Source organism: Ornithodoros turicata, chromosome 10 (genome assembly GCF_037126465.1).
Source record: "Ornithodoros turicata isolate Travis chromosome 10, ASM3712646v1, whole genome shotgun sequence".
Taxonomy (NCBI): domain Eukaryota; kingdom Metazoa; phylum Arthropoda; class Arachnida; order Ixodida; family Argasidae; genus Ornithodoros; species Ornithodoros turicata.
Genome location: NC_088210.1, coordinates 15,974,675 through 16,002,520, shown reverse-complemented (window position 1 = coordinate 16,002,520; position 27,846 = coordinate 15,974,675). Strand labels below are relative to the sequence as shown.

Sequence of the window (27,846 nt, the reverse complement as noted above, 5' to 3'; positions counted from 1 at the left end):
ATCATTACTGCACAAACATAGACAAGGTGGTGGTGATGGTGATGGTGAAAGGACTTGCCGTTGTCGGCCTCACGTATGTGGGCAACGTCACGACTCACGCCCTGGGGGAATGTGCGTCCTGGGCCGACTTCTAAGGGAACTGTGCCGACATATGTCTGAAAGACAAACATAGACAAACATCTCTCGCCCCTTTTGTCCTGGCCAATCTCCCTTAGTGGCTCACGGCCATTATCTCATTGGTAGAAGAAGAAGAAGGGGCATCGGCACGTTCCTTGAATAGCCAACAGGTGGCCACTGTTCCTAGTGGTGGAAGAAGAAGAAGAAGAAGGTATCATCATCATCATCACCATCATCCAGAATGGAAGGTGCCACATAGTGCCACTGCGTGAACCATAGTGGTCGTCGGATGACCGTCGGAATGGCACCCGGTAAGGGCTAGTCTTCCGCACATCTTACGCTTTCCTGCATCTCGGTTCTTCTGCTGCTTGCAGGCGGGAAGACGATGACCGTGGGCAACGTTCCTCTTGAGGCTGCCCGGAGGTGAGTTGACTTTTTTCTTCCTCTGGTGGGAGCAGAGGAGCTGGGAGGGTGTAGTTCTCTACGTCTATTTCTAGATTTTAAATAGTGAGCGTACAGAAAAGTCGAAGGCTGCGCGCAATTGAAAATGCGGTGTGTGCGGAAACATTGATACAAAAATGGGCTCTAGAATCTTTTTGGATGTAGTTCCGTATCGGGACCACTGTTTTTTTTTTAAAGAAAAAAGAATAAAAACAAAAATCGAACGCTTTTACGTGAAACAGGAGCTAATTAGTAACGATATTAAACACTTCTACTGAGGACCTTCTGATCTAACCCGAGCGCGCAGCGCCTCGTGCGTGGGCCAGATCCCCCCCCCCCCCCCTGAATCTGTAGAACCTAACCTAGACTAATCTCACTAGAGTGAGGGGATTTAGCCCAATTCAACGACCCTACCTCTTGCAAGATGGCAAGTTTCGAGTCCGTTAGGTTTAGTGCATCAGGTGGGGTTGCTGAAATGCATATAAAACTTCTAGTCCACGGAATTTTATAATTATTACATTTTTAGATTCAGTATGAGCTTCTTCCACTTCAATGCAATATTTACCTTCCTAACGCTTTCACTAATTTTTAAAAACCAGTAGTCCCGATACGGAACTACACCCATCTTTTAAATTTTGGTTTCATTAAAGGGGCCGTAAACAGGTACAAAAGGTGCACATTTCTTTGTGTTATATTATTGGAACTTAGTCAGTGAAAACTCCTTGCAATTACTAACGCTCAAAAACAAAAGGCGCTTGCATACGGATGAAATATTCACTGCACTCTTTCGCATTTTAGCTCCGCCCCGCGCTCTAACTTGTCGTCATTTTGACGTAGCGCTTTCCCCACCAATTACGATTTAGTGTTCCACGTATGATTTTATTTCAAATGCGGAATTGGACTAGATGAACGTGAATCCTCTTCTATTCAAAATCTAAACAGTTACAGCCTCAAACTGAGAAAGAAATGCGTTTAATTTAGGTATCATACGCGCACTACGTTTTCTGGGCAGTAGCACGCAGCACACCACCTGCGCGATGAATATCCGGGACTACAGGGGCTCAATCTTGATGTGCACATAGCGATCGTTATAGCTATTTTTCAAAATTTGCGCGCTCATTCCGTCACGCGCATTGGCCGTTAACCGGGGAGCACGAGCGTTTAGCGAGCGTTACGGGATAGCGAAAAGTTCAAAATCTAGCCCCAGTTCCGGAATCTTAGGTAGGTGCGCGATGGAACATCTTCGTCATCTTCGAATGGTTCCGACAACTGGGCTGCCGTACTTTGATTTGATCCACGCGGCATCGCGTCACCAGCTCGCGTGGTACAGTGGATAGCGTGCTGGCCATGTCACGTCGTGACTGGAAGGGACCCGGGTTCGAATCGCGTCATGTGATAGCAGCCCAGCTGTTGACGTTTGCGCTGGCCGGAGATGTTGAAGATGTCATGACGTTGAATTTCGGAACCACGGAGCGCAAAACGTCGTTTCACACAAACAAACTGAGCGCTCCGACTCACAGCTGATAACGAAGTATGTTTATTGGCTGGTAATTTGAAACGTCATGTGCGCAGCTGGGCCGCCCGATTGGACGGCAAAACGCTACGTAGCCATGTGACGTATGCGTTGTGGAGAGAGGCTCGCTGGTTACTCATCTTTGAAAGCAGTTATACGGGTCAATGAGCTGGCACGAGCCGAACGAAATATACTTGGGTATTATGAGCTGCGTTCTTTCATGGGGTATCATTATTTCAGAAATGTTTGGTGGCCTGTTTACGGCCCCTTTAACACTGGCCGTGTATTCGCGCGCGCCATATCCTCACTGAAGATCCTAGTGGAAGAAAGAGTGTAAAGAAACAGTAATTTCACATGTTTCATGCGCCATAGTCTCGCACTATATATAGCGGCGCCATGGTACCAGGGTTGCAGTACGATGACCGCAAGCGAAACAAAAATTGTAGCCTGCCAGGGCGAGCTCTGGAAAACGTTGTGCTTAACCCCAGTCATTCGCTTATTTTGTCGATGTTGATTTCTTTTGCAGGAGGGCCCGGCGTCTCGACTTCATTGTTGTAGCCGGGGCGTGCACATTCCTCATTGTGTGCATGCTGCTTTCTTCCGTCATGCTCTTACACGCTGCACAAAGTAAGCGCTATCGATGCGTGAGCTTATTACTGCATTGAGCTATCTTGTTCGGAGGCGCCATTGCGCGCTAAGCCTCGTGCCTCCCACTGTCCCTTCAAGTATCATAAAAATCAATTTCTAGTTTTGACAAGCTGTTTTTCATCGTGGGTGTGGGTCGGAGAGCTGAGGCGTGCGCTGTTGTCGAAGGCTGACGCCAGGAGCCGCTTGCGCAAACGTTGAGAACATTCCTCACTTGGTGTCTTCAGCAGCATTGGCAGAGCTTTACGCATAAGCAGCGCTGAGCACAGTAGTGCTTATGAACTATACATTACTATTGTATATATATGAAAATACATTACTGAAGCTGCTGAGGACACCATCGAGGAATCTCGTCAGCGTCCGTGCAAACGCCTGGCTGCGCTGCCGTTGAGATCACATTCTCTTTGACAACCCGAAGCTATAAAGTTCTGCGCATCCAAACAAGGTTTTGCGGGGTTTTTTGCGGAATTCGTAAAGGCGCGTGATGTTCGCTGGTGGCCTCTAAAGGTCGAGTACTGAATCATTGACGGGTGGTAGATTTGCCACACCCCCTCTCACACGGGCGGTCTTTAAGTGTCACTGAGACCAACGGTCATTGAACATGCGCGCAGCGCCACCATGCGTGTAACGTGTCAACTTCCCAGAGCATTAGATCCAGTGCTCCCTGACAGGTTGACACGTTTCACGCTAGGTGGCGCTAAGCGCATGTTGGATGACTGTTGGTCCCAATGGTCAGTGTAGACCATGGAGGTATAAAAAGAGGAAAGGGCATGGCTCCATACCCGGCAAGCACTCGATGTGAAGTGAGTTTTGCCGGCTTTGCATAGAACTCTGGTATAAGAGCACCATCTTGTCAGGACAGTGTAAACCGAAACAATGGAGTTTGTCTCGTCAACAAGTGTCATGGCGACATGTAGGAAGCGCTGTAGATTCGTCGTCTTGTCGCTGTAGTTCGCTTGGAGTTCGTTCTTACGATATAACGTACGTTTTCAGTCTACCTCCACGGACAGTGATATAAAGAAACCGGACCCTTCGGATTGTCCTGACAACTTGGCCGACGCTGAGAGAAAATTGGCTTGGCTTCCAGCTGCCATGTCCCCCCCACCCCCCTCTCTTAATGTGTTAGCATTGGAGTCCTCGGCATGCAAGAAGCGCGGCGTGGCCTGGCTGTAGCCCGGGCGCGGCGCGCATGCGCGGTGGGAGTGGAGAGGGAGGGAGAAAAGGAGAGGGAGCGTGGAGAGCGCGACGAGCCGCGGGGCAACCAGCAGTGAAGCTGTGGTGGCCGACAGGTTCAGACGTATCTGCTAGGGTAGCGCAGAGAGGCGTCAGCGAAAGAAGGCTGACTGCGCTGCCAAGCTGAATCGGAGGAAGCCCGAAGGGCTGGTTAGCCTCGTTAGCGTTAGGTCGTGTGAAGGGTTGTGTAGCGTTGTGAAGGGGAGTTCCCAAAGGGTTTTATCGACCATGCACCCGCCCGACAGGGGTGTTAGAATACAAAACATATTTTTTTTTCCAGTTCGTAGTGACAATGGTCCTCAGCTTTCTTGTTAGTGTTGCTACGCTAGTAGTATGAAGTAGTGGGCGATTTGTCTGTAGTTTTCTCGTTAATGCTGCTGTGCTAGTAGTATGAAGTGGAGGTCGATTCGTGTCCTCGCCAGGCAGCCTTTGTACGATGCTGCAAAGTATCGGTGCCTCGCGTGGCAGACCCTAGACTCGTGTCAAGTGGGGACATTTTTGTATCGCGTGTCCATTTTTCTTTTTTGTGACAACCCGACGTGTATTCTCTTGCGGGCCCACGCAACTTCTCAGTGTTACAGTCAACCCTCCTTAATATGACACTCGTTAGAATGACATCCTCACTTTGTGACCATTTTTCTCAGCCAGGGTTTGCTCCCAATGGAGGTCCTCTGTAAAGGCCCCTCGTTATTATGACAACTCGATTATCGGACTGTGACCAACCTCCCGGGGACGAACTGGGGAGAACACATGTATTATTCTCTGGTTATTGTGACCGTTTACCACTGACTGAGTCATCCGGCTGACCCAAAAGTTCAGAGGTCCCAAGTCCTGAGATGACTCACTGCTAGGCTAATTGAAATTGAAATACTGTGCTTGCAATGTCTACGCCTTCATTCATCCATGTTGCTATCGTTAATATGACAATTCGCTTTATGACCAAAATCTGCAGGAACGGCCTTGGTCATATTAACGGGGGTTGACTGTATTACCATACTCAAGACACACCCCCACATGCAAAAAGAGAAAAATATAAACCACTTTCTGAATGTTGTTGTTGTTGTTTTACCCAAACTGATACAAATGGAATGTTTCTGGAAGAGAAAAGGAAAGATAATCATATCATTCTCAATACCAGTTGGTACTGAGCCTGTTGCATTTTTGTAGTGTGTAGTGGTCAAGCATTTCAAGTGCCCGCAGAGAAAGATGCGTAAAAGAAACAATTTTTTTTTGTAAGAATGATTGTGTTCAGCTTATGGGAAAAAAGAAAAAAAAATCCAGTGCGAGTTTCGCATTTCAAATCATTTGATTGCAAGATTGACGTGCAATGTGCTGTGATTTTACGAATATTGTTCAAATTTTATTGTTTTATATTTACTAATCGAGTAACAAAAATATCTGTGGCCAGAAAGCCAATGGCGGGACACACGTGGCGAAGCCGCCAACCCAAATTCGCCGCCGTCAACACCAGCGAAAGCCAAGCGACAACAGTCTGTGACTCGTGCGTCATCAACGGTGACCGAAAGTGAGTGCTGCAGCAATACACGTGTGACTCGCTGGTGCAATAGCAGCCAATCCAATCGTAGCCACAACTTCAGCACAAAACACGCTGAAGGCGCCCCACAGAATAATACCGTTATCACTCCCAGTTTGTGGAAAGCCCAGGGTGCGTGTCTTTTTTGTGACAATTACAGTGAAACCCGCGTATAACGATACTTACGGTAATCGCGAATTCCATCGTTATACAGGGTACATCGTTAAACAAGGGCTTACGTAAATAGCGCATCCCCGAAAAGTCGCGCCACCCCGCGTGTAGCAAAACAAAGAAACAGATGCTAAGAAAACATGCGAAGCTGTGTGACATCGCACTGGCTTGGGAAAACAGCGACCTGAAGTCGTGGAGAGAATCAGGGAACATATCGGACATCTTCTGGCAACACTACACGTCACCATTCCGCAAGTCGGCTTCACCTAGCGCCTGCGTGCTTTAGGAGAAGCTTGCTTTAGAACACTGTCGCGCGACTCGCGGGTTTAATTCTTTTGATGCGGATTTCGGATGATACGAATTCTTCCGCTACCCCGTGAGATTTGTATAATCGAGATTGTACTGTATCTTATCGTGATGAAAATCGCCGCGAGGTTACACGCACGAGACAGCGTTCCACATAGTTATAATCGGAACCGCGGCCTCCATCGCTGTACGCGGGTCGTTTCCCCATAGAAACAATGTATATTTTGACGGTAAAATCATGAACCATCGTTTTACGAGGAATATCGTTATACGCGATATCGCTATCCACGGGTCTTACTGTAGTACTGCATGACTGTCACAGCAAGCCCTACAATCTGGAGGCAACCATTCGGGATGATATTTGTCTAAGAGTGTGGAAAGGGAGCGGGGCACACGCCCTTTTGTAACCACAAAATAGAACAATATCCTGAATGAGGATTGTCTTTGAGCATGCTAGGCGTGCTCTCCTACCCTGATTTTTCTTACATCTATGTGGTTCCCGCACTTGTCACAAAAAGACACGTGGCCCAAGCTTTTCACAAATTTTGGCTCGTTACACATAGAGCGATAAAAGTGCACATAATCACTTTCAAAATTTGACTTTATTCTGCAGGACACATCTCATTTAAAAACATTGCTGAACAACCAACCAGCCATTGTTAAAGGCTTCTCTTAGCCTGATATTTATGCCGCAAGAAGTCTAGCCAACATATACCTGTCCGCAAATATTTTCATGAACTACGTTCGTATTATATCGACATAAATTTTTTTAGTACTTTATTCTCACCTTCACTAGCTCTTTCTATTTCCCTGGCAGCTACCCTAGACAGCCTTTCTTTTTGGAACACAACCCTTCGTGTGCTTCTTACTAACTTCTTAGCGTATTTCTTAAAGGGACTGTATAAAGTGGATGGCAAACCTATAGAAACTGTGCTCTCGTGAAAGCTTGGTACCTGGATGCTCTGCTGTACATTGAACATTTTTTATTAATTGAATTTCAAAGATTTCTGCGCCAACCAAAACTAATGAACACCAAGACGCAGAAACCCTGATGCAACTAATGCGCTATATAGCAACATAGGTGAGTTGTGTCGTCTCGTCTCCGCATCTCTGCCGGACGTGTATGCGGTCGGCAAGCTGCAGTGTGCCTTTCGTAATTGTCAAAAGCCTCAACGTGTGCGGCTATTTATGGGCTGAAATCAAAGAGCTTGTGGCCTCGCGAAATCGAGGTCAGCTTGTCGTCATGATGCGTCGCAAAGTAGCAAAGTTTGGGAACCTGCTTTAGTACACATTTATCCGCGCTCTGTTTAACATCCATGATGTGACCAAGTCTCAGCCACATCAACAACGAGGATGTAACGCAACACAAGCTAATTTTTTTTGCTCTCTTTAGCAGTTCTTTGAGCTTGAGCTTTTTTTTAGCTTTGAGCAGCCTTGTTGCTGTTGTGCCTGAGCTCAGGCCTTCGTCGTCTTGTCACAAAGCTTTCATATATGCCATTTGATCTGCTATCTTTATCAGAACGGCGGGGAATAAATGTGTAAGTATATGCCTTCGATTTTTTTTTTGTTCGATTGCTAAAAGTTACGCCTTTGACAATGATTCGTTAGGCAGCAGTGGGGTTTCTTTAAACAGGGTGTGTCTTGGCAGAAGAAAGTAACATTTTGAACGTTGGCGCTTGTGTCGTGTCGTCCTTCACACTGTCGCTTTTTATATAGTAGTCTGCAATTTATTGCCTTCGGGTGTTTTACCTGGTGAAGCATTCATGCAGCGTGGGTGTACCCAGGACTTTTTGGAGAGCGGGCAAGGGGTTCCTATTGGAGGAGTGAAGAGCATTCAACCAATAGAGTTCAAAGTACTCTGATGGCTTCTGAATATAAAGAGTGATGACTTGCGTGTAAAGTATCTTGTCAATGCGAGTAGTGTCGGTAAATAAATAAAATAGAGGACAGTTTCAACAAGTGCCTTTGGAGCTCCAGGGATGCCCCCCCCCCCCGGCCCCCTCGGTAAGCCTATTCGCTCCGAGATCGAACGGTGTCGCCGCGCTGTGGAGAAACGGAACTGCCGTAGTGTGGATGCGTGCTCTGCTTTGATATGTTTATTCCGCGTTCAGTGCAGAGGTGGAGCATTGGGGAACTGGACAGTATCGTACCATCGCGGCACAAGTGATCCTCCGGTGAATATACACAGGTCGAGTTACGGAAAATAGCCATCTACTCCGAACATCGGCCTACGTGTTACGCAGATTAGAAAGGCGACTGTGTCGCCCCCCTATAGGTCGATCTCGCAGCGAATAATCCAGTGTATGGCGCAGCAGTACCTTTTAGTGTGCAAAGCCTCTGTTACTACCCAGCTGGTCGCACATACCGATTTGATTCGTCACTGTTATTGCTCGTCTCTCTTATCCTCTCTCTTATCCTGGTCCATCTCATCGCTCATACCTGTAGATAGCTTTTAACTACCACACACTCACTCTCTCACATCACCATCGCTCACATACTCACCGTAGTTTTGGCGCTCTATGGCCTTTGTTGCCTTTGTGCCATTAAAACCATAATCTCTCTCTCTCTCTCTCTCTGTTATTGCTCATACAAGCAGAAAGAGCAAAGCAGCCCCGCCAGGAACGGCAGACCCTTCAGACGCCAACGCCGCTTAAGGGCCTGTGTAAGTACCCTCTGTAAACACATTAGGCATTACGCGAGAATGCCTCTCTATTGCAGCCATCACAGAGCCGACGAGTATCGAGGGGAACAAATGTAAGTGATACCAGCGTTTCCGTTTCCACCCCTTATATCGCAAAAGCACCACCACTGCGCCATTAAATCCACATTCACATCCTGCTGCTCACTCGGTAGTTGCTCATTGTTGCTCAATATTTTTTACTGTCGTGAAGGCAATTTCAATTTGTTCCTATTTGTTCCTCATTGCTCTCATTGCGCATCACTGCTAGTGCTAAAAAATGTCACTTTTGTCTCGATGAGCTTCATATTTCATTTTAAACGATAAAATCGCTAATACGAAATGCGTAATAAGAACACGTAAATTCCATCACCCGTCTGCAAATTTTTGAAAGAAACGAGAGAACCCTACGAGAGCTCCACAGTGGTGTCATCACACGGTCCATCATCTGTACGATTCCCTCACCTGCCCGTTTTGTGATCTCTGCCTCTGCACTCTAAAAAGCAGAACTTTGCCACAGAGCACGCCCTTTGCCACTCACCATCCTGCCTCCGCCCCTTCATTCTGCCCCTGGTAGGTTAAAAACGGGAGGCGTACGCCTTTTTTGGACACTTATGCAGTTCTGAAAAGAAAAAAAAAATCCTACGCCCCGCGCCTTTCCATAAATCGTGAGTGATAAAGGTATCATTTTGTGCAATAGCTCTGTGGTGAAGTTCTGTTTTTAGAGTGTACGTTGGAAGACTCTCTTTGGAGCATAAAATTGAAGTCAGTCATGATTTAAATTCATCGTCCTTATTAAACACCGAGAAGCGAGCGTACTTCGAGATAGGGATTGCCAAATTTCGCTATCCAAATTTCACTATCCAAATGAGCCGAAACCAGAACTACGCAGTACTGGAGTGCAGAAAGAGAGTGGGCCATATACATGCTTTGGAGCCACGGAGTTGATTGGAGTAGGCGCTAACCTGTTGGCCAGATAGATCGCACTCTGACCTAGACAAGGTGACGGTCTCTGTCCTCAAAAAGCGCGTAGCGAAATTTGACAATTTATATCTCGAAGTTCGTTCGCTTCCAGGGTGTGAACTTGTTCTAATTCAGATACCTCTCATCTAATCAAATCTAATTTCGCTGTCCTACAAGATATCTGCCGGGCCATATAACCCACCTGCAAAAACTGCATTCACGTTGCTCTAGTAGCCTTTTTATTTAAAAAAATTCAACGAATAGTAAAAAGCACCCTGTATAAAATGCCAGCTGAAGTTGGAGCTGTCATGGTTGCCTGTATAGTTTGCCAAAAGGTTGAGATTGCATTATTCTGAGCTGAATTGGATTATTCTGAGCTGAATTGGATTGTCTACTTCTGTACGTCACAGTTTGAGGTAGAACTTGAGGTGAAGACATACAATTGCATGTGGACAAATGATGCATGGTTTGCTTGTCATTGCCTCCCGTAGGAAAGAAGATAGAAATTGAAACAAAGGCAAGCTAAAGACGAAACCCAACAGGATCTTAAAATCATTTTTTATAGTGCTACACGCACTATTTATTTATTTATTTACTTATACGTATACACGCCACGCAGGTAGGGTGCAACATACAGGCTGTCCCCGCTATATGCGAACATATTTAAAAAAATATATATATATACTACTTCGAGTTTGCAGAATGGCACTCCTTAAGAGGGCTCCAGCAAACTCCTAAGTCAATGTCCTAATTAAGTTTCAATAAGTAACTTTTTTTAATTATAAAAGCTGCAAAGTTGTCCCAATGAGAACACCTGATCCCTTCGGTCACCTGATACCGTTGCCATTTTCAAAACAAAAATCCGTAGCTGCCATTTTCCCGTTGCCATTTTCCGTTGCCGTTTTCAAAACAAAAATTCAACTTCGTAGCTTTTATAATTAAAGTTAATTTTCGAAATTTAATTAGGCCATTGCCTCAGGAGTTTGCTGGTGCCCTCTTAAGGAGTGCCCTTCAGCATATGCTATATTGCAACTGACTTTATCTCGAAAAAACAGATTTCTTAAAAACTATACATATATATATATATACATATTTTTTTTAAAGAAATCTGTTTGCATTTAGCTGGGACACCCTGTATAGTAATGAGGTCGTAACACTATTCTGAAAGTTACGTCGTATGGATGTGAGGGATCGTTTTTTGCATTAATACGAATACCAATTTCACACCAACTGCAACCACGTAGGGGATCGACACCAAAAGCACCATCTGTGTAGGTTGCAGTGAGTGACCCTTTAATATTGCCTGGCCTCCCATTATAATTGTCACGTATATTAACATTTTACTCTACAAGTACTCCATTGATTTTCAAATCTTGCAGTGCAATAAAACCTAGCAGCAATCAGGAAGTTGACGCATTAACGTAACACTGAAAAGTCACAGGCACGAGTCACGTGAGAATGGATCATTAAGAGATGAGCAATGAAGGAGTACTCAACAGATGTTGCATAAAATAAGCTTCAATAAATGTCCTGTTGAGCTCCTCAACACTGTTAAGGCTCATCATAAATGTGGTAGCAATTCTGCAAAACGTCTGTTGAACACCGAACAATATAATTGAGCTGATTGATCCCAAGCAGCACATCTTGCCCAATATTGTGTCCAGATGTGCTGCTTGGGATTCAACAAGAGGTTCACAGAAATTCAAAACCCGTTTTCATAAGGGTTTCGATACGGAGACGTGCTGTGCATCGACCACCAGATCTTGAATTTCAACCCCGTGGGTACCGCCAGATCCATGCCCAACCAATGCACCTGGCACTTCTTCGCCCAAATGGCTAACACATCTGGTAAAGTGAATGGCTATTACACCTTCATACCGGAAATACCCCGTGAGTATAGTCTTTGAATTTAGGAGGAGAAGCAATTGCCTCTAACTGCGTCTACTAAAAAAGCGCCGACAGCACCGGCAGGGGGCTGTGCTAGCGTTTAGTAGACAAGCTCGCTGATTTTGCTGAAAATGGCGGCCAACGAGCAGACGATGAGAGCTTTGTGACGCCCTCATCTTGGCCTCCAGCCCTCCCTCACGCTTCTACACCAATATATACCCAAGGGCGACTCCCTCTTATCACGAGGGACGTCTCAGTTCTGTATAATTCGTTGATCCGTCGTATACATTGCAAAACTGCTCCTGTAGAGAAGCAAATGTGTGCAGAACCGAAACCGCGCCAAAAAGGGGCGGGAGGTTTATTTCAGTTAGTACATCGCGGTACATGAAACGTACTTCAATTGTAGTTCCGTGTACGTACCGTGCTGCAGTCTGCTTGCTCCTTCTGGAGTGACAAAAGAACGTTCGCGCATCCTTGCGGTGTTTTTATTGATTGTGACAGTGATGAGCACAGCAGTCGATGTGGACGCCACTACGCGGCGGGCGACGTCGTCTGCTATAGTGACGTCACACAGCCAGCAGCAGCAGCGCGCTCAGCGGCTCCCGACCTGCTGCCTGCGCTGGCCAGCGGGAGCGGCGGCGCTGTGGCTGCAGGTTGTCTACGAAACGAGCGCGCTGCCCTAGTGGACGGAAACTTGCCATCCGCTGACAGCGCTGGCAGCGGCGCTGCTTTAGTAGACGCAGCCGAAAAATCAGGATGCGTGGCCTTTCTGTGTCACCTGATTGGTCGCCGGTACGTCGTTCTCGAGAGTTCTCGCCGACGTCGTGAAAGTCCGAAGTTCGGCATTGCAAGTTCTTTGGTTCGACGTGTGTATCCTGTCTCAACGCCGGAAACACACATCTATTTCCGCCGTCCGTTCACGACGTCGCGTCGGGCGCCGCCAAGTGAGAATTGGGCCTTACGTGTCTCCAACCTACTGGCGAAGTCATGGGCTAAGTAGCTGGCTTCTTGAACTTCTCAACACTGGTACATCGTGGAACTGTCAGCAGAATCACCATAAACGCCAGTTCTCACTTGGCGACGTCCGACGCGACGTCGTGAACGGACGGCGGAAGTAGAGGCTCATTTCCGGCGCTCCGTCCGGGCGCAGGATTTTCATGTTCCCACCACAGTGGTATTCCGTCGTCAACAGCAGACGAAAAATCAGGAGGCGTGGCCTTTCTGTGTCACCTGATTGGTCGCCGGTATATCGTTCTCGTCAGCTCTCGCCGACGTCGTGAAAGAAGTTCGGCGTGGCAAATTTTTTGGTTCGACGTCTATCCTGTCTCAACGCCGGAAATGCACATCTATTTCCGCCGTCCGACGCGACGTCGCGAGCGGGCGGCGGAAATAGACGTGCATTTCCGGCGTTGGAAGAGGAGAGACGTCGAGCCAAAAAAATTGCCATGCCGGTCTCTTTCACGACGTCGGCGAGAACGATACACTGGCGACCAATAAGGTGACAGAGAAAGGCCACGCCTCTTCAGTTTTCGTCTGCTTTGGGCGACGGAATGCCACTGGTGGGAACATGAAAATCATGCGCCTTGGCGGGGCGGCGGAAATGCGCCTCTACTTCCGCCGCCCGACGCGACGTCATGAACGGGCGGCGGAAGTGAACCAAGTGAGAACTGACCGGCCAAAATGCGCCATGTCCGGCGAGCCGGCGCGGCATTGGGGTGCTAGCGGTCCACAGATGTCGCTTGTGCGCTCCCATTGTTATTGGCATGCTTTTGTTCGCCATCCCACATGGCGGGAACTGGGGAGTTCGTGTCCTACAGTACTAAATTTGTACACTGAGCACCCAGGCTTTCATATGAGCCAGCAGCATAAATTTGTGTGTCTCTTGCTTTAGAAGAAGGGGACACAGAAGAAAGGACAAACGCACCTCCCCCGTGTGTGAGTTTGTCCTTTGTTCTCTGTTCCAGTCTCGGGGCATCAATTTCCATCGTGTGAACGGCGTACGCCTACCGTTTTCAACAAATCAGGGCAGATAACGATATCATTCGAGATTATGGTTGGCTAGGAGCGTGCTCTGTGGTGAAGTTCATTTTGAAGAGTGTGCTCGTCTCTCCTGATTTCTTGAAAACTGGAGGCGTACGCCGTTTTGTGACAGTTATGAACAGTATAAGTGTCACAAAAAAGGCGTACGCCTCCCGTTTTCAACCAATAGGGCAGATAACGATATCATTCGAGATGATAGTTGGCTAGGAACGTGTTATGTGGTGAAGTTCATTTCCAAGAGCGGTAGCCATAACAAAACGAATGCTTTGGAACGTCAGTTCGGACGAGCACAAAAATGCTTCCCAAGGGAATTGATGTCGCTTAGTTCAGTTGTCCTGCCGGAGTTTCCCTGTAGGTAATGCTTCCTGTAGGCAATGGTAGCCCTGAACAGCTGACTTGCAAATGATACTCTGAACCAATCGGCGAGCGCGGACGGTGTAGCGTCAGTGCAAGGCCGCAGGCTGGTACTGCTCTCCACAACCATTGCGCACGGTCACTTTTTGCGGCTTACTTTAAATTCAATTCTTCACTTCTCATGGTGCATTTTACTGACCTACTTAATGGTTTTAGAGAAATAAAACTGTTAAAACTAACTTCTGCGCTACTTTAAGTATGCATTTATTATGCGTTAATTATGCATTTATCCCTGTATTCGTGCAACAATGGGGGCACGCTGCGCTCGTCGTGTTTCTCTAGTTGCATGGAGTTTGTCGCGTGCAAAAATCCTCCACTCGGAGAGGTGCCCAACATCACGTGACCTATAAAATTCCTTCTGCATAGTTTGCTGCGGCTGAGAGATAGGCACCAACAGAGCCTTCTTTAACGTGCGACTCCGCAACATCACCACAAAGGTTGTAGTACATCCGTAATCTTTGGGATGTCAGGAACATGTGTACGGAGATATCTGTCCATACCTGCGCAGATTTTATTGCAACAAACTATTACGAAGCGAGCGCTTCCCCCCTGTGATGCGAGAGGGCGCTCAAACCAACACATTGCGGACATCATCCGGCATTCGGCAAGGCAGAAAGAATGCAGTCTTAGAAGAAAACTGCAATGCTGGGTGAACGGAGTCCGGTGGCGCAGCGGTAACGCGTGCGCTTGGAGACTGGGAGGTCCGCGGTTCGAATCCGCGGGCCGGCTGTGCCGTCTGGGGTTTTTCCTGGGTTTCCCTCAGATGTGTAATAGGCGTATGCCGGCACAGTTCCCCTGAAGTCGGCCCATGGACGCAGCTATCCTCCCCCCGAGCGGATTCCGCTCGGTCCTCCACTTCACCCTTTCCTCTCCACCACCTTTCCCTTCCCGAGAAACATGCCGTCTAATCAGGCAGGCAGACCTCTCGGGTTCCTCCCAACGACACTCCAACTCCTCCTCCTCTTCCAGACGAACCGCCTTAGTATGGAGCTCTGTTTTCTTCTCTTCGCGTTTCGGTTTCGGTTTGGTATTGTCATCATTTACGAATGAATTACTCGCGCAAAATGAATGCGAATGTTGTATATGGTATCGAGAAGGTTGTTCGTGTGGTATGATGCTCACCTTCTTCTTCTTTTTTTTTTTCAAATCCTCGTGAAGTCTAGCTTTAACGTCCATTTTCTTTCTTTGGCAGGGCTGGACTACTTCATGTTTATGGTTAACGTGTCACTGCAGGGCGTTCTCGAGCCGAAAATAGTACACGTCATAAAGGGCCATTTTGGCAACAGTGAATTCGCAACGAAGCTACTGAACGATGCTACGTTTCCCACGAAACTCGTCACAGGCTTGCAGAATCTCTATTGGCCGCGAAAGCTGTACGGCATCCATCTTTACGTGCACCAGGTCTCCACGGGGCAGTGGTTGGACGGAATCAAGCGTTACTTCAAGGTGATATGTTTTGTAATTTGTGTTGGGGATTTGTATTTGTACTTGGGAATGGTACACTCTCAGAGCAGAACTTCACCGTATACTCTTAAAACAGAACTTCACTGCATAGCACGCTCCTAGCCAACCATAATCTCGAATGATATCGTTATCTGCCCCATTTGTTGAAAACGGGGAGGTGTACGCCTTTATGTGACACTTATGCAGTGCGTAATTGTCAAAAAAATGGCGTACGCCTCCCGTTTTCAGCAAATCAGGTAAGAGAAACGATGTCAGTCGAGATTATGGTTGGCTACAGGAGCGTGCTATGCGGTGAAGTTCTGTTTTAAGAGTGTATAGCAGGTTGTGCACCAACCACTGCCACGAATGATTGGGTTAACACTTCAGATTTGAAGAGGGAGAGGGGGCGTACGCCCTTTTGTAGCAATAATCATATATCCAAATTGCTGCAAAATGGCATGCGCCCCCTTTGCTCTTCAAATCAGGAGCGGTAACGCTATCATTCGTGGCAACGGTTGGCGCACATCGTGGGTATGCGGTGAAGCTCCGCTCTGAGAGTGTGGGATGCAGTTACCTCGACAGCAATACAAAAGGACCGCATCCTTCCTGAGGTGTGCACCGGGGTGTGAGGTGCAGGTGTGGAATATACCTGCGGCCACCCGCGATTTGAGCGCAGAAATTCAATGGGTTCGAATCCTACGCTCTTAAAGAATGGACTTCACCGCGTGTCACGCTCCTAGCCAACCATCATATCGAATGATATCGTTATCTCCCTGATTTGTTGAAAACGGGAGGCGTACGCCTTTTTTGTGACACTTGTGACGCTGTTCATAATTGTCACAGAAAAGGCGTACGCCTCCCGTTTTCAACAAATCAGGGCAGATAACGATATCATTTGAGATGGTGGTCGGCTAGGAGCGTGCTGTGCGGTGAACTTCATTTTTAAGAGTGTACCCGTTTGGGTGCGTGCAGAGTTGAGTAGTGTTATCGGTATCACAAGGTCAATAGTGAGTTTTAGTATACCGTTGATAAGATTATCGTGCCTATCGGAACCAATCGCAGTTGTGCGTGACTTAGAATCTTATCCACTGGTTGGTTCCGGTTGATACGGTTCGACGCAAGTCACGTTATCAACGGTCTGCTAATGTTGTCATATCAAACGTTAATCATATCTTATCTTTGAGATATAGTCTGCGACACCTCCAACCCTTTGCTTTCCAACGACAGGGATGCACATGTTTACCGCCTATGACGTGTTGAAGCGGCGTTTGTGTGCTTTGCGGGCGAAATCGATAACTCGTAACGAATGCAGACATGTATTTTCGAAAGCGACAGTAGTCCAACGTTGAATACACACAACTAACCGCTATCTTGGTGCTGCTCTGCTAACCAACGGGAACCGGAAATGGCAAAGCTGAAACCACCCACCGCATTCCATGCTCATGGTCTGTCGAGTTTCGTGTGATTATAAGGTGTCGAACGAACACAAGCAAGTGACGTATAGTGGGAAAATATTCGTTGCTAATATGTTTAGCAAATTCATATGACATATGCACATAGTATGCCGAATTCCGATAGCAAGTGATGAATCAAGGAAAACGAACACGCCAAGCCAACGCAAGGCAACGCCTTCCATGACCAACGGATGGCAGCTCCCATGTGGTGACGCTTCCGAGATCGAGTCCGAGCCCCCTGCTCAAAACAGTGCTTCACCGCATAGCACGCTCCTAGCCAACCATCATCCCGAATGGCAACGTTCTGGCAGTTTCCTGGAGAGCAGCCATCTTGCTTAACGTCACCTGGTTGCCATTACAGTACTGTGGGTGCGTCATGGCCGCGCCCAGTTATATGCGCTGGAACCATTACTGCAGTGTGGGGGCGTCATAGCCGCGCCCACTGATATTTGCCCCAACCAATACCGCAGTTCCCTCGAGAGGGGCTATTTTTGCCTGACGTCACCCGGTCGCCATTACAGCACTGTGGGTGCGTCATGGCCGCGCCCGATGATAATGCACCGAAACCACCGTTGCTACGTGGTGAACTTCTGTTGTAAACATGACATCCCCCAATGACATCGTCCTCTCCCCTGACTCGTTGAGGTAGGGGCACGCCTGTTTGTGACGTTGTTTACAGGTACGTTAATTCGCGAAAGAAAAAAAAAAGGCGTGCGCTTTCCTCAAATCAGGAGCGACGACGGTATCATTCTGCGCAGCGCGGGTGACCGCCAGCATATCCAAAGCAGCACAACGTATTGGTCCGATACCAGATGGATATCGGAGATGCTGGTTCAATGTTGGACCAATATTGGGTCTTGATTTATTAATAGAGTGGAATTGAAACTTGTGGATGTCATTTACGGAGCCCGCGCCACCACCACCATCACTCCTAAAACATACCTCCACCGCATAGCAAGCTCTTAGCCAACCGTCATCCCAAAGGACATCGTTTTGCCCCCGTAATTGGTTACGAACTGAAGGCGTACGCCTTTTTGTGACATTGCGCACCGCACTTTCCAGATATCGGGCGTCATAACGTTGTCATTCTGTGCAACGGTTCGCCTTTTCACCGTGCTGTGTGGAGAAGTTCTGGCAGGAAACAAGCAACTGCACACTCTTAGAACAGGACTTCGCCATATAGCACTCTGGGGGCCAACCATTGCCCAGAATGTTGCCGTTCTCGTACCTGATTCGTGGAAAGCACGGAGCGTACGCCTTTTTGTGACAATTATCATAACTGCGTACGTGTCACAAAAAGACTTACCCCTCCCGTTTTCAATAGATCAGGTAAGAGAACGATGTCAGAACGAGACAACGGGTTGGCTAGGAGCGTGCCATGTGGGGAAGTTCAGCGGGGGAATCTAAACAGGCGTTGTCCACATTTTCAGGCTTTTCGCGATGCGACCAAGGGAAGTATCATGCTGTCTTTCGGCTTCTTCCTTATCGACAGTGCAATCTACTATGACACGCTGAAGTACCTGTTTGAGTGAGTATAGTGTTTTCCTTCAGCAATATCAGCGGAGCAGGCTTATATAATGCATTCACACGACCGACGTTCCCCAGAATGCTCCAGCGGAAGACGCGAAAAACGTCATAGCTTTCTGTCACGTGAGCGCTCGCCGCGTTTTACGTAACACTGCCAACCGCGAAGAATATCCCTGCGACTTAACCACCGGATATTTCGTAGCAGACAACAGGAAGGGACGCTGACGATGTCGTCTGCTAAGTGTCGTCTGCTAGGTGTGCAGTACGCCACTCCCGATAATCCGGCACCGTGTGAATACTCAGTGCAACACGGGACGATACTGTGCGCAGTGTTTTAGCTTTTTCTTCCACTAGAAGCTTCCATGATGATGATGATGCTCGTGTGAACAAACGGTTACAGGAGCGCCATCGGCTCCAGGGTCCACGTAAACAGGGGAGGCAGAGGATTATAAGCAGGCCTTGTGTATCTACACTCTTAAAAATGAACCTCGCCGCATAGCACGCTCAACCACTACCTCGAATGTGATCGTTATCTGCCCTGATTTGTTGAAAACGGGAGGCGTACGCCTTTTTGTGACACTTATGCGTAAGTGTCACAAAAAAAGGCGTACGCCTCCCATTTTCAACAAATCTAGGCAGATAACGATATCATTCGAGATAATAGTTGGCTACAGGAGCGTGCTATGCGGTGAAGTTCAGTTTTAAAGGGACTATGAAACGATTCTTTTCTTCGTTTCGTTCGAAAGAAGACATTTTTCTGAGCCTAGAACCGAAATTTTACTTTCGTCGCGCGAGCGGATTTCTCGGGAGCGAATTTAAACGGAGCGGCGAAGGGAGGACAGCTGGCGCCGCGCCGTGGGGAGCTACCGAGCGGAGACACAACGGGCAACTTGACGCGACCACGGCCGGCTCAGCAACACGTCATCGTGACGTGTTGCCGAGCCGAGGAATCCCGCCAGGAGCATGCGCCGTAGGATCCCGCGTATGCGTTCATCGGGAGTGGAAATCTCCATGACAGCAGCTTTCGCGCGATCGGCAGATTTCGGCAGTGGCGGCAGCCACAGCGCGAGCTCGCGGCATTACTTGCCATTGTGCAACACTGGTGACGTAATGGGGAACCGAAGTGCGGTCCGTACAGTTACACCATCGACAGCGAAATATGCGCGGGAGAGGAGGAACGCGGAAGAGACATTTCCAGCGCGCGCTCCTCGCAGAGTGGAGCGATTTCGTCCGGAAAAATTTGTGGCATATTAGTTTCTCTGCGGGAAGAACAGTTTCCATCGAAAAAAAGTATGGGGGTTCGGGAAATTTCATAGTCCCTTTAAGAGCGTAGGTGACGTTGGCACACTCTTAGAAGCAGTTACTCTTAGCTGTTCCACCTTTTAGGGGGTAATAGTTGTCGCATATGTTGTGCCTAAAATGTTGCAAAGTTGTACCTGCTACATACGAATGATAGGGTAGGGGCTTCTGATCGGGTGAGCGAAGGGGCGTACGCCTTTTTGGAGCAATTTGAATATATGATAATTGCTTTTACCACCCTTTTGCACCCTTTATCAGACGCCATGTTCACCTATAGGTGATAACCACATTTTCGCGCCCTCTTATCTTGGAGAGCAGCAGGTAAGGACGTTGAGAGCTGGCGTTGAAGTGAGAGAAGAAAGCTACGACTTTTTCCCCTGAGTATTTGTTGGAATGTGGCCCTTGTGAGTATACAGGGTGTTTCAGTTAAATCCCCGGGCTAAATAATTCGCGAACCGGTGCACCAATCGAATAACTTTCTTTTTTACAAGTATCTGTCCAATACCGCCTACAAGATGCGCACCGCGTGAACAAGCGGGAGGCGCTCAGTATTTAAATAAAAATTCAAATGAGTTTCGTGAAAAAAGCTAATTTCTAAAGCAGGGCACCGTCGGCATTAAAATGGGTACTACTCCTTTTGGGACCTTCAGTGGACACCTTTTAGAGAAAAATCTGCCACCGAAGCGGGTCATTTATTGCAGTAATTAATTGGTTTCGGTTTACGTATTTTTGTCGCGGCTGGTCGCGGCGAAGCGCAAAAGGACGTAATTCATTGGTGTAATTCATTGGTGTAAGGATGTAATTCATTGGTGGACATGGGAGTGAAAGAGCGTCCTTTTGCGCTTCACCGCGACCAGCCGCGACAAAAATATGTAAACCGAAACCAATTAATTACTGCAACAAATGACCCGCTTCGGTTGCAGATTTTTCTCTAAAATGTATCTACTGAAGGTCCCAGAAGGGGTAGTACCCATTTTAATGCCGACGGCGCCCTGCTTTAGAAGTTATCTTTTTTCGCGAAACTCATTTGAATTTTTATTTAAATAATGAGCGCCTCCCGCTCGTTCACGCGGTGCGCATCTTGTAGGCGGTATTGGACAGGTACTTGAAGAAAGTTATTCGATTGGTGCACCGGTTCGCGAATTATTTAGCCCGGGGATTTAACTGAAACACCCGGTATACACTGTGTCATGCACTTAATCTCGTTCCCACAGGAACACGGATTTGGTCGTCGCCCATATTGCCAACCACAGCGTCGTATTTCAGAGCCCGTGGGACCATTATCAACCTTACGGCCAGGCATATGGAGACCCTTTCTTGTTGGTAAATATAAGTGAACATAACTCTCATGTGCAAGGTGGGTGCACGCTAAACCGATTGGACACGGCGGTCTGCAAATGGTTGCGTGTACCTTTCGCCTATATGGGCACTAGCGACGTGAAAACCGAAATTCGCTCACGTCATCGGCTAGCGCACCTCGGCACCATCAGCAGGCCGCCGTGTCTATACATCGGTTTAGCGTGAAGGAAATTCATGGAGACGAAAGTTTTGCGTGGTCGTATTTATTTTGTGATTGGTAACAATAATTTTTTCGTTGGTTTCTTTGGCATAAATTCTGCGCGATAATGGTGACTGGTTTGGCTTGCCTGTTTATTTATTTATTCATTCATTCATTCATTCATTCATTTATTCAGAGAGCTCTGCAGCACCGTAAGGCATTACAGCAGAAGTGAGGTAATACAATAGTGATGCTACTTGCATCATTCTCAGCAGGTCGAACACGCAATATTGCAAAAAAAAAAAAAATAATAATAATAATAAGAACAAAAAACTAAGAATATATTGCATAAGAGACCTAATCTTAACCATGGCAGTTATTGGCAGCATTATCAGCTTCTTGGGGCAGAGTTCCACTCTGGAATGGTAGAAGAAAAGAAAGATTGCCTAAAAACACTCGTTGAAAAACGGAGTGGTTCAATCTTTTTAGAGCGATCCATCCTGGACGATACCTATACACAGGTGGCAGGAGAAAATCATTCTTATTTAGACCAGTGTCTCCGCTGTGAATATCTTACAGTATAGTTTCAACCGATTATATCGCCTTCTATTTTTCTAAGTTGTCCCACCCGAAGTCAGCAATAAGTTCATGAGAGCGGATAAGAGAAGAAAAATTGCATGACACGAAGCTCGCTGCCGTATTCGCTTTGACAAACACAGGCTCCCCAAGCCACGCGAGCGTATATGGACTGCAGTGTTGGCCGTATTATGTTCCTTGATCTGTATTACCAAGTGTAGACAAGTGACGAGCTTCTTGCAATATACGGGACGTGTTTTTAGCCTTCACGGAATTTATGAAAAGGTATGAGAGCAGAGTATATGTCGTGCATGCAGGCGCAGGCGGACGTCCTCTCGAAGAAAGTGCGCAACTTACGATTATTAATTCTGGACTCCGGGCAGAAGCCAGATAACGGGCTGTCTTTTAGTTGCAAGCAATTTCACGTTTAAGAAATCCTGAACACGCACACGTTAAAACATAGCCATCGCTCAATTTTGATATGCAAACGAGCCGCAACTGCAACGTAAGAACCTCGCAGATACAAGCTTTGAGTTTGAAATGTCACAACCCCTTTGAAATGTTTGAAGTGTCACAACCCCTTCAATTCTCGTCCAGTGAAACGAGGGCGTTGGGACATCCGTTCCGACGAGCACAAAGGTGCTACTTGATTTGGCTCAGTTCAGTTCAGCATGCCGTTTCGTACGCGAAAACATTAGCGTGACAGCAGTAATAAACAGAAAGTTGCGCACCAACTATATACGAGGTCACTTCTGCACACTGACACACTGACGTCCCTTTGTTCTCTCTGCACACTGCATCTCAGCATCACGCGCGAAAAATCGCTCCGTTGAGGTCAGCCTTTATACGCGTGCGCCGTAGCTTCGCGATGTGACGGACAGCGCGAAGTTGGTGGGAGAGTGTTGCCTGCATTTTTTACACCTGAAAGCGAGCCAAAGCTTGCCTACCTGGAAGCACTTTTTTTTTTCTCTCTCTCTCTCTCACACACAGTTTATTCTCCTTCGCAGAAAGATTATCTCCAGTACGTCGTATATGCCAAGCAGTGGTGGAAACGAGATACCAGGGCACCCGTGGGCATCTTCTTCGATATCTGGCCGCGTGAGTGTGAGGATAAGGGCACCGTGCCTCTAGCGGCCTCGGACCACAACATCAAGTGCCGTGTCACGTACAAATCGTCTTTCTCCTCTCCCCATGTACGTCCTGGGTTTGGTACATTTCCAATACGTCTCGTGAGGAGCTGAAAGACGGGGTGAAGCAAGCTGTACGCCGCCTTCGCGCTGTAGAAAAATTCCAGGATATATATACGTTTTGGTGCCAAACTATGCCGGAGCGTTCATAAAACAGAACTGAAACAGATTGCGTGTGTTCATGTTGGAAAGACGTCATGTACGTCACGACGGCGCAGCACGCTGTACACCAACCATTGCCACTAATGATAGGGTTATCGCTTCGAAGATAGATAGGGGGCGTACGCCTTTTCGTGGCAGTTGAAAAATATGATATACACTCTGAAAACGGAACTTCACCGCATAGCACGCTGTGCGCCAACCATCGCCACGAATGATAGGGTTGTCGCTTCTGATTCGGAGAGAGAGGGGGGCGTACGCCTTTTTGTGACAGTTTGGATATATGAAAATTGCCACAAAACGGCATACGCCCCCCTGTCTTCCAATCACCAGCGATAACACTATCATTCGTGGCAATGGTTGGCACACAGCGTGCCGTGCAGCCAAGAACGTACCAATCGCAAGGCCAAGACTAGAGGATGCCTGCTTACTCGTCGACGTGACGTAACGAGTCAGCCAATCAGGATCGTGTTTTCAACGGCGGTAGCCAATCGCGACCGAGCTTTCAGCGGTACCAGCGATACAGCGTCGGGAAGCTAAAGTAGACGCTAGAGGACGTATTATGCCCCAAACTATGTCGATGCTGCACACTTGGTCCGTTTCTGTGCGGATAAATCGTGACAATGGACCTCTACCTGTTTGTAAACAAATGACGTCATAGTGCTCGACAGCGCCACGAATTTGGTAGAGTTGAACTACACTCTTAAAAATGAACTTCACCGCATAGCACGCTCCTAGCCAACCATCATCTCGAATGATATCGTTATCTGCTCTGATTTGCTGAAAACGGGAGGCGTACGCCTTTTTTGTGACAAGTATGAACAGCATAAGTGTCACAAAAAAGGGGTACGCCTCCCGTTTTCAACAAATCAGAGCAGATAACGATATTATACGAAATGATGGTTGGCTAGGAGCGTGCTATGCGGTGAAGTTCATTTCTAAGAGTGTACGTTCAAAGCTAGTGGCGAACAAGGTCGCGCCCGAAAGCCACGGTCTTGAGGGGATTACGAGGGACGCGACCTTCGGTCCTACTTTTCTTCCAATAGGCGGCAGCGAACCCAGCTCTCCCCCAGAGCCCTTCCGATCTGTTTTGGTTTCGGTCTCTCTATACCAACGTAATGGTTTATTAAAAAAAACGCCGCTGCCTAACATCTCTATTCGGCTATACCTGTGTTTCAGCCCCTTCCGTCAGATGGCGACCAGGGACCGGAACCGAACAATTTTTTTGCTTGTCCTGAACCGAACCGGAACTGAACCGAAAAAATGAAATACCCATTGTACCATCGACCGACTTTTTTTTCGATTATTTATTTTTGTACGATGCCAGATGAGAGTAAGTTTGAACCAGTTTTTGCCGGAACAAATGAGGGCCCTGACCAGGTTCTGCTAAAAGTCTTCCAGCACTTCGCTTTTAGTTTTCAGCGGACGACCACGGAAATGCAATACAATAAAATATCACGAGCCCTAACCATCTTGTTCAACGAAGTGGCAGAAAGTGACGCCGAAACTTCGCAAAACTTCGTGCGTTTCCCTAGGAACGCTTTACCCTTGTGAAGCAAGTGGCCGGGGCGAGGCAGCAGTAGACTATTCCTGAAACGGTTCTCACATCCTTCTCTTACAACCGTGTGCGGTGAGGGTGAGCTCGCTTCCATGTCGCAAAATTACTGCCGATGAACCAGTTAAACCAGGACCGAGAAAAGTAACGCTTCCAATCCCTGTAAGTGTACAGACCATGACGCTTTTTTTTTTCCGTTTCTCCCGGAGCCGAACCTGAACCGAACCGATATACCTGGACCGGTTCAAGCTGATAATTTCCGTTCAGCAGAGCTAAACCCGAACCGAACTAATATGCCTGAACTCGAGCCCGCGAAGCGGACCGAAAAAAAAAATACCGGTTCCGATCCCAGATCCCAGATGGCGACACGGTCGAACGCGGCGTTGCAGACACCTTCGCACAGCATAGTCCTCTGCATTCAGTTCCTCTTGTTCACTGGTTTCGATACCATCTGCCATGCCATTTGCAATGCGGCGTTCGACCGTGTCGCCATCCGGCAGATGGAGCTGAAACATAGGTATAGCCGATTGAAAATGTCAGGCAACCGTGTTTTTTCTTTTTTTAACTTTCACGATTTATCCGCAGAGAAACTGACCAAGTGGCAGTATCGGCATAAACTTTTGGGGCATAATACGTCCACTAACATCTACTTTAGCTTCCGGACACTGTTTCTATTCATCTCCATTACAAACCCCGAAGTTTATCTTTGCGAACCCTGTAGTTTCGAAATGACTGGAAAACTGGGACGGACGCGACCGTCCCTTTAAAACGGCACTTCACCACATGACACGCCGAGAGCGAATCATCGCGGAGATGACGGTGTCATCGCTTCTGATTTGAGGAAGGGCGCACGCCTCTCGTTTAAAAAAAAAAAAAAATCGGGGGAGAGAGCGATCTCGTTCGGGGATGGTCGTTGACTGTCTGTTGAAAGTGGGGTTAACTCTCTTCCAGTGGAGCACGATGACACCTGGTACCTATGCGAACAAGACTCAGTTCTACTATGGGTCTCAAGATACGTGCCGTGGAATCAGAAAAGATAAGGGACTAACCGGAGTGACTGCGGAGACTCAAGAAGGAATTGAATACAAGGTACGAACTGAGACCGCAATGACGGCACGTCGGGTGCAATGGCGAAATTTGGCTAGTCTGCATGAAGGCTGCATAGTTTAAAGGTGGTGTCCTGCTTGCAATTGACCTCTCCCTGTTTGTAAACAAATGACGTCATAGTGTTTGACAGCGCAAACCGGTTTGGTAGGGTTGAACAATACCCTCGAAACTAGAGGGCGCGCTCGAAAGCCACGGTCTTGAGGGGATCACGATGGTCCCTGGAAGGGACAAGAAGTGTGACCAGGAGTTGACCTCACGAGAGTTCACCAGAAGTTTACCTTCGGTCCCACTTTTTCTTCAATAGGAGGCAGCGAACAAGTGCCCATTCGAGGATGCCAGCACTCCCCTTCCGATTTGTTTCGGTTTCGATCTGAACGTCATGATGACGTTTCTCTGGTAGAGGCCTATTGTAAAGTTAGTGTGACTGATATCCACTTAGCGATGCCTTCCAACCAGGAAAGTTTCGCAAAATTCGTTGGTAGTTTTTCATGAAACATCAAAAACATGGAATTCGAAACCAACTGCCAGCTTCCGGTTGAAACGGTCCTTCCAACACCACCTAGATAAAGACAGCCTGCGCGCTTGTCCAATCAGGATCGTGTTGTTAACGGCCGTGGCCATGGAGAAGAACCACCGTCGCCTGCGAGTTGTGATTGGACGTCCCTGCGTACTAAACTAAAACGCGTACTAAAACTTGGAAATAAAGCGCAAAACGGTCTCAGTCTTCTCAAAACTGATTTTCTGCAAGGTGTCTTGCACTTTTTGTCTAAATATTCGTCTGCAGGTGTCAGGTGAACTGCCATCATTTGCGGGTCCTTGAATTCGGAGAACGGTGAATCGCAGTAGCAGACAAATTCTGAGACTTAACTGAAAGAGGGAGAAGTGATAGTATTTGAAAAAAAATAAAAATAAATATCGATGAAACCTCAGGCAAATGACTATCAGTCTGCAAACCTTGAAGCGCAAAAGGCGGTACATTTTATTTTCATTACTCGGTCGAAATGTGTAACCTTTGCTAAATTCACCCTGTAAACCAACTCTTCGTTCTAATGTCCCTTTTGTCCCGTAAGCGACCTTGCTGGTGTTATACAGGCCTTGTTGCGGGCCCTCCAACGGGGAGGGGCAGAATGACAGGAGGGCACAGCACGAGCTGAAGGGGGCGGCCGCCCCCGCTTGTCCATTCCTTCCGACGCCCCTGCAGTGCTGTAATGCCTTTCCTTTCTTTTTTTCTGCATACAGATCCGGGAGGTCATGTCAATGTTTCATGCTGCTGGAATGGTGCCCATGATGGGCGTGGAACCGTTCTGTCATGATGACCAGCACATGGTCTCACGTAGGGGAGCTAATCCCTTCACGATGGCCATCGCTAAAGCTGTGTACGAATCCTACAACTTCGACGACCAGGTCAACCCCATGTTTCCAAAGAGGATGTCCATGACACGGCCCACGCCAAACCCTCCCTGGTATAGCGATAACAACACGCTGGACACCTGGCGAAAGACGGACGAGTTTTACTCGTGGGATAACGAAATGACCAGCACTTGTTCAATGGTGTTCTTTAAGTTGGTATGATGGCCGTGTATGATAAAAGACGAAAGGATGTCATTGGAATGCGTAACGGTCTCTGTGTGCATGGTGTCCCATTGGAGTTCCGCATTTCTAGAACAGACTTGTGCAAGTTAGAATTAAAAAAGACTGTACTTTTTGGCGCGAACAGGAGTGTAATCCGTTATTATACTAACATTATTGCGTACGAATGACGAATATTCCGTTTCGGACGTCCAACAGTTTGCCCTACTATGCCGAACTGGCCTCCGATATGCAGCGGACGTCTAACCCGTGGAACTCTCATAGCTAGAAACCAAGCCAGCAAAGAGGGGCGACTCAGCGAGTGATCTGCCATGGATACGGAAGGCCTAGTGTGCGTATCCCACGAGCTCCGTGCGCCGTCCCCTGATGTCGCAACACAAGGTATAAACCGTACCGTAGGCTTAAACCCACACAGCCTGACACACTATTCTCAGCGGTAGCGAGCACGGCTTGGATTGGATAGCATGGCGCTGAATTCACAATATCAATCGCCTCAGAGCCGTTTATAGG

General features: G+C 47.7%; 1 protein-coding gene across 3 annotated transcripts; it reads left to right on the top strand.

Annotated features, from left to right (window-relative positions):
- The first annotated feature begins 320 nt into the window (after nucleotides 1-320).
- On the top strand, nucleotides 321-27,460 carry LOC135370668 (uncharacterized). Of its 3 annotated transcripts, none has more exons than XM_064604456.1 (13): nucleotides 321-428; nucleotides 492-540; nucleotides 2,598-2,698; nucleotides 5,358-5,474; nucleotides 8,557-8,622; nucleotides 8,679-8,714; nucleotides 11,323-11,490; nucleotides 15,134-15,387; nucleotides 18,269-18,366; nucleotides 20,879-20,987; nucleotides 22,746-22,931; nucleotides 25,591-25,728; nucleotides 26,986-27,460. In XM_064604456.1, the coding sequence occupies exons 1-13, from the start codon at nucleotides 407-409 to the stop codon at nucleotides 27,316-27,318; spliced, it is 1,677 nt and encodes a 558-aa protein (XP_064460526.1). In that variant the 5' UTR covers nucleotides 321-406; the 3' UTR covers nucleotides 27,319-27,460. The 3 variants fall into 3 exon arrangements, with proteins under 3 accessions (XP_064460526.1, XP_064460525.1, XP_064460527.1); XM_064604455.1 differs by having other exon boundaries at nucleotides 8,554-8,622; XM_064604457.1 differs by lacking the exon at nucleotides 11,323-11,490 and having other exon boundaries at nucleotides 8,554-8,622.
- The last annotated feature ends 386 nt before the right edge of the window (nucleotides 27,461-27,846 follow it).

What these genes read in the sequence shown, in the direction of transcription:
- LOC135370668 (XM_064604455.1), top strand. Translation starts at nt 407, where the DNA reads ATGACCGTCGGAATGGCACCCG. An exon ending in GACCGTCGGAATGGCACCCG is followed by an intron (nt 429 to 491) that starts GTAAGGGCTAGT and finishes TGCTGCTTGCAG; the next exon opens with GCGGGAAGACGATGACCGTG. An exon ending in GCTCTTACACGCTGCACAAA is followed by an intron (nt 2,699 to 5,357) that starts GTAAGCGCTATC and finishes ATCTGTGGCCAG; the next exon opens with AAAGCCAATGGCGGGACACA.